Consider the following 15,380-nt stretch of genomic DNA (forward strand, 5'->3'; position numbering starts at 1 on the left):
AGTAAGAACAAGGACAAAGGGAAGGACATGGAGAAAGCATGATATGAGATACTTTTGCTTTTTGAAGAAGTGTTGACGATTTAACGGCGTCGCGCGGCGAGGCTTTGCTCTTTGGTGACGGCGCCAGCGGAGGGTTGTTGAGGCTTCTCGAGCTCTTTGATTAGAACAATGATGTCGAGCTTGGATTTGACTTAAACTCTTCTGTTTGGATGGTGCTGCAGGGGAAGGCGTCGTGCTCCAGCAGTTTGTTCCAGCTCCTACCGCATTCTTCTCTGCTTGTTTCTTTTACATAGCCCAGGTGGTGCGCAACCCTTTGCCTTTAAATGGTCTTTCAAGGCATCACTTCTCAGCAATTCATCTATACTTGGCAGCTTCAGTGTAAAGAGCCGACACTCCGCCACCTGTCCTGAAGTATGCGCTGAGGGGATTCAAGACTCACCAACAGTTGAAGACGAGCACTCGAGAGCAACGCTTTGCTTTCGCCCTTGATGATATGAGATACTTTTGCTTTTGAAGAAGCAGCGAATGAATCAGCACATATATTTGTTGTGCTTGTCTCCACATGCTTCGATGTATCATTTTCACTTACCTTACTTGCTCTCTTTGCAGAAATGGTATTTCCTTATGCAGGTTTGGCATCTTCTCTTGTAGTATTTGTCCTCTGATACAGGAGTGGAATGCAAACCTTGCATTTGAATGAACCATCACTTCTTAGTGGCAGCACAAGTTTGAGTGGAGGTTCCGACATATTGCTTTCTCTGTCCTTGTCTTGGCAGGTGAGAACAAGGGCAAAGGAAAAGACAGGGAAAAAGCATGATATGAGATACCTTTTCTTTCGCCCTTGATGATATGAGATACTTTTGCTTTTGAAAAAGCAGCGAATGAATCAACACATATATTTGTTGTGCTTGTCTCCACATGCTTTGATCTACCGTTTCCTCCTGCCTCATCTGTACTCCAGGCATCTGGTATCTTCTTTGGGGGTACATCAATAGTTGAAGATGAGTACTTGAGAGCAGGGCTGGATAAGCAATCAGGGAAGGGATTTCGGGCAGTCGGCTCCAAATGGGAAGCTTGATTCCAAGTGCCGACTGATCTCTCTCTCTCTCTCTTTGTCTTTCAGGGAAGAAGAAAATTGAGTATTTCGAGAGGCTTTGCTGGGAGTGCGCCCTCAGAGGTGAGGAAGAGTTGGGCATTTTTTGCAGGTTTGCCTTGCCATAAAAGATGAAGGTCGACATATATAGGGCTTTCCCAATAGCAAGTGGTGGTACTGTTCATTTACCATTGTCGACAACTGTTGGGTAATTGAAACAGTAAGATTCACGCGTTCTCAACTTTGTCAGAAATCTTTGACAAAGTTGCTTGTAATGTCTGCAAAGTTGAGGTTACATGTGAAAGGTACTGACAAGTTTTGATCCAGCAAATCCGGCTTTTTGAAATTCAAAGAGTGATGACTCTTCGATCCTTGAATAAGCGGCCCAACTTTTGAGGTTCGAAGGGTGTTACCTCTTTGATTTCTGAACAAACGCTTCTTCGATTTTTGAGCAAATACCTCTTCAATTTATGAATAAACAGCCATGTTGAGAGGTTTGGTTGCAGCTACATTCTCGGCCGAGAAGAAGAGTCATGCGTTTTTGGATGTATGCCTTGCCATGAATGTTGACATATATAGAAATTTTAATGGCAAGTAGTAGTGCGGATGCGGCTTTGTTACCCACGCTTGTCGGCAAAAGTGTGGTAATTGGGGTAATGACCTCCACGCGTTTTCAACTTTGTCAGAGATCTTTGACAAAGTTGCACGTGTTATCTGAAAAGCCGAGATTGTGTCTGAAGAGCGTTGCCGAACTTTACGCAGGAAAATCCGACTTTTAAGATTTGAAGAGTGGTGTCTCTTCAATTTTTTTTGAATTGGTGGTTGTGTCGCCTCTCCTTTTATAGAGGTATCGATCACCTCCAACATGCACACTTTGAAGATTGCCCATTTGTGAAAATCGTCTCCGGTGTATTTTGTTTTAACGACCCTTTGAGATTTTACTCCATCCAACCCTTCTCTTTTAACACCTTTGAAAATGGCTAACCCATCTAACATTTGCTTAGATTTGAGTCTCAGCAGTGATACGGGTGCGCAGCGTCAGGGTAATGTATGGTGCCCGTCTTTCTTATCTTCTAGTGGCCCTCTTACAGGTGAAGACTCCGTGATGAAGGATGCAACAACAGCTACAATAGTAGCTAGGAACCTCCTCACTCCTAGAGATAGTAGGCTGCTTTCAGGTCTGTCCGATAAGTTGGCCGTTCAAGAGTCCCTAGCTCTCAGTGTTCAGTGTGCGGGCTCCGTGTCCAACATGGGCCAACGTCTACTTGCTCGATCCCGTCAAGTTGAATCATTGATGGCGGAGGTGGAAAATCTTAAACAAGAGATCCAACAGCTTAAGCGCGAGAATAGAGGTTTGCACGTGCTTGCAAATAATTATTCAACGAGCATGAAGAGGAAGCTTCATCAGCTGCAAGAATTTGAAGGTCGAATTCAAAGTGACCGTCAAAGGCTTGCGGCTTTCTTCCAGAGGCACCTTTTTCCTGTGTCATCTAGCGTTCCACCAAGTATTGAGGCCTCGAATGATCTATCTTCGATGCCTCCCGCTCCTGGAGTTTTGCCAAGTAGTGGGGCTTCACGTGAACAACCTTTGTGAAAGCTCCATCTTTTTTTTTTTTTTTTCCTTTTTTTTTTGTACGCACTTGTAATTTCTTGGAGATCAATGGACATGCTTTATTTTATTCAGTGTATTGTGCTAAATATAGATAAAACATATATATCACCAAGATATGTTATTTCCTTTCTTTCTTTCTTTTTTTTTTTTCTTTTTTTTTTTTTTTTTGGTGATTTTGATAATGATTTTGCCGTACACAGTTTATGCTCTTGCGGGCCAGGAGCTTTTGGTGTCGTTTGCAGTTTCAACTCGTGCAGACAAGGAGCTTGTGGTGCCGTTTGCAGTTTCAGCTCATGCAGGCAAGGAGCGTTGGTTGTCACCTTTTAGGCTCGTGCGAACGAGGAGCTTTTGGTGTTGTTTGCAGTTTCAACTCGTGCAGACAAGGAGCTTGTGGTGCCGTTTGCAGTTTCAGCTCATGCAGGCAAGGAGCGTTGGTTGTCACCTTTTAGGCTCGTGCGAACGAGGAGCTTTTGGTGCCGTTTGCAGTTTCAGCTCGTGCAGGCAAGGAGCGTTTGTTGTCGCCTTTTAGGCTCGTGCGAGCGAGGAGGTTTTGGTGCCGTTTCCAGTTTCAGCTCATGCAGGCAATGAGCGTTTGTTTTCGCCTTTTAGGCTCGTGCGAGCGAGGAGCTTTTGGTGCCGTTTGCAGTTTCAGCTCATGCAGGCAAGGAGCGTTTGTTGTCGCCTTTTAGGCTCGTGCGAGCGAGGAGCTTTTGGTGCCGTTTGCAGTTTCAGCTCATGCAGGCAATGAGCGTTTGTTGTCACCTTTAGGCTCGTGCGAACGAGGAACTTTTTGAATTTGTCAAACGATCTTAGGGAGGCATTCCTTGCAATCTTCATAGCAAGGAGTCTTGACTGAGTGATTGAAGAAGTCTTTGGGGAAGAAATCGTGCATCGTGATGGCAACAGACGATCTTTGTGTCATAATTTCATCATCTTCAACATTTTCATGTAGCTTTGAAGGTTGACGGTAGCTGCTTTGCCCCCTTTCCGATTGGTGAACTTGTGGAGGAGACCTATGTTTCTTGTGCATTTTCTTTGGAGTGACATAAGTCCATCCTTCAACTTCACTTGACTTGACTGACATGGTTTTGGAGCATGCCCTCAGCGGTTGAGGTGAAGATTTTGAGTTCAAAGAGCCAGAAGTGACGGTGGTATAATTTGACTTCACCACATCATTAAGATCTAGCTCGATGATCCCTTTCTGAGCCAACTTCATGATGAGATCTTTTAGCACAAAGCACTTTTTCGTCGAATGACCAATGAAGCGGTGGAATTTACAGTACCTTGGACTGTCAGTACGGTTCATATCTTCCGGTCGTTTGCACTCAGGTAGGTCGATCACCTTTTTGTCAAGCAAGTCTTTCAACATGGCAACCACGTCAGAGTCGGGGAATGGATAAGTCTTCTCCTCAAGCTTCTTCAAAGTGCGTCTACGTATCTCTTGATCACGAAAAGCTTCTGTTTGAATCGCCTTGCCTCGTGTATGGATTTTGACTGGAGTTGTGTTGACCGTCATTGCTTCCTTGGTGGGTTTCCACGCAGCCTTATCCACCTTTGGCCCCAAAACTTTGTCATTCTTGTAGTCGGCGATCTGTTCTTTCTTTCCATGACGGGTGATGCTTAACTCCATATCATGGGCGCGGGTGGCTAACTCCTCAAATGTTCGTGGTTTAATGCCTTGAAGGATGTAGTGTAGTCCCCACTGCATGCCTTGAACGCATATCTCAATGGCGGAGGTTTCAGAAAGCCGATATTTGCAATCCAAGCTTAATGAACGCCATCTATTGATGTAGTCGATGACAGATTCATCATTCCACTGTTTCGTACTGGTCAGCTCTAGCATGCTTACAGTACGACGAGTGCTGTAGAAACGGTTGAGGAATTCCCTTTCTAGCTGGTCCCAACTGTTGATAGACTCAGGTTCGAGGTCAGTGTACCAGTCAAAAGCGTTACTTTTCAGCGAACGCACGAACTGTTTGACGAGGTAGTCTCCCTCTGTCCCAGCATTGTTGCAAGTTTCAATGAAATGGGCGACATGTTGCTTCGGGTTGCCTTTTCCATCGAACTGCATGAATTTTGGGGGCTGATAACCCCTTGGCATCTTCAAAACATCAATCTTCTTGGAGTAGGGCTTTGAGTACAGTACATAGTCATGTGAACTTCCTTCGTACTGTGTCTTGATAGTGCTTGCAATCATCTCCTGTAGTTGCTGGATAGAGAGAGATCCCATGAACGCCGTTGCTTGGTCTAGCTTCAGCTTCTCTTCGACTTTCTCCACTGGAGGCTCTTCTTCTTCGTCGACTTCTTTCTTTAATGGACCAACATTTGGGTCGACTTTCACGTCAAGCTGCGCATCTAGTTGGTTGACAAGTACGGCAATCTGCAAGTCCTTCTCTTCCACAGTCCGTGTGAGCTTTGCAATTGCTTCGCTCATTTGAGCAAGTTGTTCTTCAACAGAGGTGACGCCGATGGTCATGACTTGTGCAACCAATAGACACGACTTTCCTTCAGACATCCATAGTGCTGATGAAGAACCCCATTGGCCATTTTGGGGTGTCATCTTGTGCGCCTCAATAGCATGCTTTGGTGCCCCCAACATGGTTAGGTTGATGACCGACTCGCGCCTTTAGTGTTGCTCTTGCTTGTTTAACGGTATCAACTTTGCAGCAGCATGTTGAGGAGTGGTTGTGGCACCAATGGATGCTCTATTCGTGGCGGAAGTGCTCATGCTTCTTCCCTTGGTGGTTGCAAGAATGGCTTGTCCCTTGCTTGATGCCATTGATTTTGGAGGTGTGCTTTGGTTTTCTTGAACGGAGAAAGAGATGAGAGGTAGAGATGGTCCCACTGGGCGTGCCAAATTTGTGAACACGAAAAATTCCTGACGACGAGGAACAAGAATACGTGGCACAAAATAATATTTTTGTGTTTAATGATTTTTGGGGTTACGATCTCTCTTAAATTTGGTCCTCTGATTCTATCTCCGTAAGATGTAGATTTGTTGATCCAAGGGCCGTCGATGCTTGATCTTGGATGAACAGTTGTTAGTTTCTTCAAAGGCCTTCGGGGCTTGATCTTGAATGTTGATGGATGAGCGGATCTTCAAGGGCTTTTGGGCTTGATCTTGAAGAACGGTTGGTTTTCTTCAAGGGCTGTCGAGGCTTGATCTTGAATGAACAATTGGTTTTCTTCAAGGGCTTTTGGGCTTGATCTTGAAGAATAGATGTGTGGATTTGTTTGTTGATCCAAGGGCCGTCGGGGCTTGATCTTGGATGAACAGTTGTTGAAGGGATCTTCAAGGGGCGTTGGGCTTGATCTTGAAGAATGGGTGTATGGGTTTGTTGAGGTTGTTGATCTAAAGGGCCGTCGGGGCTTGATCTTAGGATGAACGGATGATGAATGATGAACACTTTCTTCAAGGGGCCGTCGGGGCTTGATCTTGAGTTGGTGGGAGTTCTTCAAGGGCCGTTGGGGCTTGATCTTGAAGGAGGATTTGACGAAGAACGAAGAGTGCTTTCTTGATCCTTCGGAATTCTTGGGAATTTGGATGCTTGAGAGCTTTGGTGTTTCAAAGCTTCAAGGATTTGGGGAATTCTCTTCCAATTTGGGAGTAGAGAAATGTATTTGTGAATTGGTTTTCTTGGTTCTATTCCTCTTGATGGAGAAGTCTATTTATAGGTTTTGAGAATGAATCACCACCATTCATTTTTTTGGTGAAGTGAGTGGAGGTTGTAGGTGAGGTAAGTGTGTGAGGTTGGTGAAGTAAGTGGAGGTTGTAGGTGAAGTAAGTGGAGGTTGTAGGTGAAGTAAGTGGATGTTGTGGGTGAAGTAAGTGGAGGTTGTAGGTGAAGTAAGTGGAGGTTGTAGGTGAAGTAAGTGGATGTTGTGGGTGAAGTAAGTGTGTGAGGTTGTAGGTGAAGTAAGTGGATGTTGTAGGTGAAGTAAGTGGATGTTGTGGGTGAAGTAAGTGTGTGAGGTTGGTGAAGTAAATGGATGTTGTAATTTTAATACATTGGTTAACATTTATTTTACTGAAATTTCGATGTCTACAGCATTATTTTTCTGATTTTAAAGAGAGAGTTGTGAGCTCTGGGTTTTCGGGTTGGCTCAGATCGGTGAGCATATCATGCACACGTCGTGTACATAGAGTGAGCAAATCCGGAAAAATTCATCCAACAAAACACTAGCATTTAATGATTGAGCTTTGTTCCCACTCTCAATGCGAGTCCAGTGGTGGTGGTCTTGAGCCTCGATTGTCTGCCGTGTTGCCAGAAAATGGTTGAAAAACTCGCAGCCTGCTTAAGTTTTGATCCCAATGATCGAGGATGAGATTCGTGACAAGGCTACGTGTTTTGGACTTGTGAGGACGAGATGGAATTGGTGGTAGCTTTGATATAGACGGTGTTGGTCGGGACGACTGTGCACCGTGTGTGCACATTGAAAATGGGAGAGAGTGCGTGAGGGAGAAAGTGAGAGAAGAGAGAGAAGTAGGGAGAGTGAGAGAGAAAGAGAAAGAGAAATTAGAAAATGGGAAGAATTACCCATTTATGTACGAGGGCAATTAAGTCATTTCAAGGTGTAGGAAAAATCTTATTTCTATCCGATTATTGTGCATGTCATATGCATATTCGAAATATCCTATTTCTGTCCTAAGATTAAGGAATGTCCTATTTCTGGGTATTTCCCTTACAAATATCTCATCCAAATGTATATTTATGATGTCATGATACTGAGTATAACTAGTGATCATGTGTGAGCCGGGCGACAAAGAACCTCAATTTCTGACTTAGTTTTCATATCTCGGAAAATTAGGGCATGTTTGGTATCGTGTTAAAAAAAATCATAGTTTTTTTTTTAACTTTCCTTAGAAACATCTTTTAAGGACATTTTTCTTTAAGATCCAAGAACTTGTTTGGTCTAAGATTTAAAAGTGTTTTTAAATTTTAATATTTAAAAAGCAAAGAAAAACACCCTATAGCAACTCCATGTCAATTCAGGAAATACTAAATTCAATTGGATAGATATAGAGATCCAAAGAGAGGGTCGAAGGAGAAAGAGATGAGAGAGAGGAGAGAGAAATGTGAGAAAGATTCGGAGGGGAGGAGAGAGAGAAAGAAATGAGAGAAGGGACCGGATCAAGATAAAAGAGACAAAGTAGTGGGTTTGGAGTTTGGAGTTTAAAAACTCTAAAAACTCATTTTTGTGTTTTCTAGAAGTATGCTACTTTTAAAATTAGTTTTGAGTTTAGTTTTTTTTTAAACAATACTATCAAATAAGTATTCAAAAGTAAAAAAATTTAAAAATTGTTTTTTAGTCTAAAAAAATTTGAATTCAAGTAGAGTACCAAACATGCCCTTTACATTTCTTGATGTAGTGCACAGCGATAAATATGATCCCTATATTAAATACGTTTGGTGGTTTCTCATCTTTTAATTAAAGCATGCTTTTATTAGGTGCTTTAGTAATTATAATATTAGTATTAAGTATCTATCTTACCAATGTTAATTTCTCTACTTAAAGGACTCATACGTACATTACGAGAGACTTGATTAATTAAAAATTGTACCTACTTCGCAATATCGAACTAAATGTTTTTTTCCCTAAAATCAAGCATTTGGATTGGTCATGAGTTTGAATTCACGATTAGTGACATCGAACAAACTCCGTTGCCCTTAATTGAGTAATTCTCAAATTATCTATGCCCCGCCTCTTCGAGACCTTTAACCTTTCCTAGCTACATCATTTCTTAAAGACAAAACTAACATACAATTTGCATGAAATTGGATGGAATCAAAAGATAAGATAAGAACTTAACCTCTTTGACATTCCAATATTCCAAAATACTTTACGAAATCGGGGATTAATTTGAGATTTGTGGATAAAAACTATGAAACATAGAACTAAATAAAGAGATCTTGAATTTATACTCGATCGATGAGAAAGTGTATACATACATCGTGTGTGTGGAGAAACTTTTAGTTGTGACGGGAACACAAATGGTACACCACGTATTTTAATAGGAGTGATGTGAAATTTTATTTTTTAAGTTATTAACTTTTTAGCACACATCAGCTCACCATTTATATAGTAACATGAAATGGTACGTGTACCACCCCATGTATCGGTCACATTTAAAAATCTCTCGTGTGTGGTGTTTGTCTATGAGTTGTAGCCTTTCTTTCTTCTTATTTATATTAGTTGGCGGCTTCTGTTTCGTATTATTGGTGTCTTGCTAATATACACACCCCTATATAAGAATGTTGTTATTTTGGACTATGTTTGTTAAATACAAACTAGTCTTAGAGGCATAGCTAGGTAGGGTATACCGCGTACCTTTACTGGAGGGGTGGTTAACATGGAGTAATTTTTTAGTATATTCGGAACACCGATCTCTATACAATGTTAAAAAAAATTTCTACTTTTACTACACTAGTAGTACTTATTTAATAGAGATAAGACCCATATGTATTGGTGGACTTTACCTTTACTAAAGTTGGTACAAATGTGATATACAAAATGTGGTAAGTGTAGTATTACTCCATATCATTACTATTATTTCCAAATTTCATAATTGGAATCTTTCAATATCTTTCTTCATTTAAACACCATTCCTAAAAAAATCATTCATATTGGAGATGTTTCGTCATCCAAATGTATGAAAAGCGACGATATAAGTATTCATATAACCTATTTATGACAAAGCGTCCATTTTTAGGGGAAGTGTTATTGGCACTCCAAAATTCTCATTCTACATTCCTCACAAGTGTATTTTTCTTTTAAAATATAAAAAGTTTGGAATGTAAAATGAGAAATTTGGAGTGCTAATAAAAATTCTCTTTTTTAGATGACTACTCAGTCTCCAATATGAATGATTTAATGTTGAAATTATCTTTAAAAAAAGATTAAAAAATGAAACAGTTCCATTTATAAAATTTACAGAGAAAAGATATATTATTCGCAATGATAAGATATGTGCATTCCCATGATAAATAGTATCCGTGTGGAAATATGTTTACAAGTCTGGACGCAATGGTCTTCCCAAGTCTGGACGCGGTGTCCCGGTCCCAAATATGTTTACAAGACTCGTCGATTTGTCACGTTTAACACCAGTCACCTTGCATGTAATGTGCATGGCCAAGTGTACGCAGTCCGATGATAAGAATTATCTGTGTGGACATTACTATCCCCTTAAAGCCAACCTCTGCAACCAATTCGTCCATATTTTCCAGATTCGTCCACGTAAGAAATGATTTTCCCAAGTTTGGACGCGGTGTCCCGGTCCCAAATATGTTTACAAGGCACGTCGATTTTGTCACCTTTAACACTAGTCACCTTGCATGTAATGTGCACAGCCAAGTGTACGCATGCATGTTTAGCCCCAACTTCTATAAATACCTCAAAACCCTCTGCTATTCTTCCCACAGCAAAAAAAAAAATCCCTTTTGATATTGTTCAATACATAGTAACCGAGAAAGCAGCCATGATGTTCATCACCAAACCTAAGCTTCCCTTGTTTTTGTTCCTCTTCACTCTTGTCCTCGCCACCTCTTTGTCTTGCACTCTTGCTTCTCGTAGCCAGGGGAAGCAACAGCAATATAGGCAGCAGTGCCAGCAGCGTTGCCAGGGCCAGGGACAGCAGTGCCAGGAGCAGTGCGAAGAGCAGCTGAGGCAGCTGGATCAGTGCCAAGAACAGTGCCGGATGCAGGGGCAACCGCAACACCAATGCCAACAGATGTGTAGGCAGCAGCTTGAACAAGAGCAGGGATTTAATAGTAATCAAGGGAAGCAGCAGCAATATAGGCAGCAGTGCCAGCAGCGTTGCCAGGGCCAGGGACGGCAATGCCAGGAGCAGTGCGAAGAGCAGCTGAGGCAGCTAGATCAGTGCCAAGAACAGTGCCGGATGCAGGGGCAACCGCAACACCAATGCCGACAGATGTGTAGGCAGCAGCTTGAACAAGGGCAGGGATTTAATAGTAATCAGGGGAAGCAGCAGCAATATAGGCAGCAGTGCCAGCAGCGTTGCCAGGGCCAGGGACGGCAGTGCCAGGAGCAGTGCGAAGAGCAGCTGAGGCAGCTAGATCAGTGCCAAGAACAGTGCCGGATGCAGGGGCAACCTCAACACCAATGCCGACAGATGTGTAGGCAGCAGCTTGAACAAGGGCAGGGATTTAATAGTAATCAGGGGAAGCAGCAGCAATATAGGCAGCAGTGCCAGCAGCGTTGCCAGGGCCAGGGACGGCAGTGCCAGGAGCAGTGCGAAGAGCAGCTGAGGCAACTAGATCAGTGCCAAGAACAGTGCCGGATGCAGGGGCAACCACAACACCAATGCCAACGTATGTGTAGGCAGCAGCTTGAACAAGGGCAGGGCATAAAAATGGTGGTCAACTATCCAGTCATCTAAAATTGCATGTATAGAAGCATGCAGTAGTTAGGCTTTGCTAGAGTTTAAAAAGTACTACTACTACTACTACTAGTAGCTCATGTAGAGTGAGCGTTAACTTTGTATGTGAAATAAAGAGCTCTAGCTTTCCGCCGTATAAATAAATAAAAATGAGTAGTTTTATAATTCCGTTTGTGTTTATTCATGCATAACTGCTCTTTTGAGATTGGATACTGTCAGTTCCAATATCAGTCTATAAGCCCTAAAAGACGAAACACATACTACTACCATGCATCCTACATTTTCCAATATTTAGTGTTACTGGTTTTAGCTATCAAATATAACGTACCATAATAATTTGGTATCTTATCAAATTCATCATCTGCAAACCATCTAAAATTTAGAGAAAGAAATCCTCATGTCGAACCTGAAACTTGGAGATAAAAGTATTCCATTCAGGGTCGCTTCCCCCATGTTAGTTAATGTTAAGTTAAATACTCAGCATTATGATACGGTATATACCATAGCTATCCATATGAACAATCTTTACCCGTCCTAGTGTCGGCCAAATACGTTAATGTTAGTGTCACACTATCATATACATAATGCATGCATCCGTTAAACATTAACTTTAGGGCTAATTATATTTCATAATCTTCAAATTCATGGTGATTTTTCAAATGGACAATGAAGTTTCAATTTTAAAATGCATGCGTCCGTTAAACATTAATTTTAGGGCCAATTTCTATCTTTAGTCGGATTGATTGTTTAATTTCTCATTAAATTGATGACAATGGAGTGTATGACCATTACATAGGCTAGCGTGTAAGCTACAACTCATCACATTGCCAAAAAAATGATCAATTCAATGAAATATATGTTTAAAAAGATAAAACGCATAAATTGATACCATTTTTGAGACATGCAATGTGGGAAACTTAAAAATTCGTGATCCATATAAAAATTATATCAAACTTGAAAAGAGTAAATTGTAGTTAGCTCTTAATTTTAAGAAGTCATTCACCACGTAACCGTACGTATAGTTCCGTCCTTGTTCTCCTATACCATGCATGTGATGAGATCAAGTGAGACAAAATTAATGTCTCCAATCTCAATTTATCCAATTCAGAAAACACGTCAATGTGATTTTGTCATGTATGACACTGGTCACCTTGCATGTAATGTCCATAGACAAATGTACATGCATGCATGCTCAAAGCTTGAGCCGGCTAGCAAGCTTCCATAAATACCTGATCAAGTGCTATCTGCAGCTATCTTTAATTTTACCATTTAACATGATGTTCATGATCAAGGCTAGGCTTCCTTTATTGTTATGTTGTTTCTCTCCACTCTTTTCCTCTCTGCGGCGTCGTACATGATGTCCGAGCTGGCTCAATGTCATCAACGCTGTGAGAGGCAAGTCGACCCAATTAGGCAACAAGCTACGATGCCAAAATATGTGTTTGCGGCAACACGCGCAACACCTAGAGTGCCTGTAACATTGCCTACGGAGTAGTACTACTCATCCATCACCAAGGCTATGCCAACAGATTTGTGGCCACCAATTGCAACGCTGTACGCAGGTACTCGAGTAGTTCATATTTAAGTGCGCTGTTTCCGCGGACATGAAAGAGCCCTAGTTTTCTGTTTAGAAAATTATATAATGAGAATGAGTTCAATGTTTTGTGTTAATTTGGAAGACCTCATGATACTTATGACGAGTTATAATATTGTGATTAATTTGATTTTTGGCTTCTCATTACAAAATACATACAAAAAAGGAAAAAAAGAAAAAAAAAAAAGAGTATTACCAATAATTAAAGCGGTTATTACCAATTTGTGAGGCGCGTTGTTTAGACGAGGGTGCTACCAATTTTGTTATGGATGGCAATGGTTCAGTTTGGGGACAGAAATGTTATATCCATCCCCATAATCATGAAAATTAATTATATTCACAATCGCAAATTAACCATGGAAGATTATCCATAATCATACTCACCAGGTAACAAATTATCCATCGGTTAACGGTTATATCCATCTTTATCAATATAAAAAAATATATTCATTCAATTAACGCACTATAATTTAGTATATACTGATTTTGTCAATAAATATCCACGTCCAGTCATAAAAAATAAATAAAAGAAATACACATTCTTTGGAGTTGTTCATGATAAGCCAAATATGATAAAAATTAAAGCATTGAATTTAAAATATTGATGATGTTGGCTGATCTTTGTTATCTCTCCTAAGCACCATTGAATTCTCATTGAGTTTGATTCAAAACCTTTGAACTTTTCCACATAATACAACTCATATAATGCAACTTTTGTATTCTCAAGGTAATGGGTTTGTGAATAATATACTATTATATTATAAATAAATTATATTATATATTATACATATTATTTGTGACGGATTTGGGGAGAGATACGGATTGAGGGCCCCTATAACCATATCTAAAACTATAAACCGAATACTATTCACGGATTTCCCCCATACCCAAAATATACCTGAATTTTTAAACCAAAATATGTTCCACTCGGGCAGTTATCCTTGCTTATCGAGCTTAATGGTTTAAATTACCATCCCTACTCCTTTCATCTTTTTCATTGCTTTTTATAATCGTGCAGTGTTGATTGATAATTGATAGGATTTTTACCACCTGCAAAAGTAGGGATAAAAACACTTAAAAATACTTGAAAGAGTATAGGGTAGTTGTAGTATAAACAGCTCAAGCAAGGTCGTTTCCACAGAGATTGAATAATTAATTTTTATTTAAAACCAACTCTTAATTAATTATTTAAAACAAAGTTTGGAAAATATTGATTTTAGAATTTAAAATAATAAAAACGAATTTAAATTAAAAACAATTAAATAAATCAACTAGAAAACAATTTAAAGAAACACTAGGGTTCCGCCGTCACCTTAACAATCCTATGTAGTTCTTCCAATCACTTATGAATTACCCATGCATATTTTGAAGGTTAGGTTTTCCTAATATATATTCTACTTGGAACCTCCAACATAGAGCATATATCTAAAATGCAATCCATCCGGACGTTTGGATCAAATATGAACATGAAAGACTCATTAAGTTTTATGAAAACCCTTTGAAAAATCATGCAACCCTTAAGATGTGGTGTTCATCCAAAGTGAAATTACAATTATTAACCACGAAAAGTCAGTGCCAATTTCACGAAACCTTCCGACCAAAATTGCAACAAATTACTTTTCTAAATATCTTAATGGTCGCGAATCACTACGGCAATTAGATAGTTTAAAATGGTGATTAATAATTCAAAACATGTGTTGATGCACAAAATCGACGAGCACTTTGGTACAACAGAAAGTGTCAAGTTTGTGACATTCGCTAGATTGCTCTGGTCATTAATGTGGATAAGTATGTAAATGAATAGAGACAGGGAAGCAAACAACACAAGATGTACGTGGTTCACCCAGATTGGCTACGTCCACGGAGTAGAGGAGTTCTCATTAGTTGTGAAGGGTTTTCACAAATACATAGGTTCAAGCTCTCTTTTAGTGAGTTCTAGTGAATAGTTTAGTACAAATGACATTAGGGATTATTGTGGGAGAATGATCCCATTTTATAGAAGAGAGTTTCTAGCTTTGTTCTGACATTGACACGTGTCGTGTTGTGATTGGCCTCTGATATCGACACGTGTCGCGCTGTGATTGGCTTCTGATACCGACATGTGTCGTGTTGTGATTGGCCTCTTGGTTGGAGGAAAAGTCTTGTGGGTCCTTGACGGTATGCTGTTGACCGGTGCTTAGTAGTTTCGGGATTGGTCAAGTATGGTACAAACAGTGCTCCCCTAAGTTCCTGAGTGAGGGAAGCTCCTTGGTTGGGGACTTGCAAGATCCAAGCCATTGAGTAATCACAAAACTTCCAAGTACCGAAGTGTGGTGTCGCCTTCACTTGCCTTCTCTGTCCTGTAATTAGATGTGGCATCTTCTCTTGGAAGTAGTTTTCCTTCATCCAGGAGTCGTATCTTTAGTTGGCATTGACGCACAAGGTAATGTATCATTTTCATTTGAAGCTTACTTGTAGTTTCGGGTTTGGTCAAGTGCGATACAAACCATATAGTAGGAGTCCCCCAAGTCTCTAAGCGAGGAGATCTGCCTAAGGAGGTGACAAGCAAGGTAAACAATCAGGGTTCCAAGCAATCAGTCTCAGATCGGTAGGTTGATCTTGGGTTCTGGCTGATTGTACTCATTCTCCTTGTCTCTCATTCAGCAACAAGGATAAAGAGAAGAAACAGGGAGAAGAGATGATA

At 40.6% G+C, this 15,380-nt stretch overlaps 1 protein-coding gene across 1 annotated transcript; it reads left to right on the forward strand.

Moving 5' to 3' along the window:
• Positions 1-10,182: 10,182 nt before the first annotated feature.
• Positions 10,183-11,103, forward strand: LOC137736141 (vicilin Car i 2.0101-like). The gene has a single exon (XM_068475467.1). The coding sequence runs from the start codon at positions 10,183-10,185 to the stop codon at positions 11,101-11,103; it is 921 nt and encodes a 306-aa protein (XP_068331568.1).
• Positions 11,104-15,380: the final 4,277 nt, after the last annotated feature.

This window comes from Pyrus communis, chromosome 6 (assembly GCF_963583255.1).
Source record: "Pyrus communis chromosome 6, drPyrComm1.1, whole genome shotgun sequence".
Taxonomy (NCBI): domain Eukaryota; kingdom Viridiplantae; phylum Streptophyta; class Magnoliopsida; order Rosales; family Rosaceae; genus Pyrus; species Pyrus communis.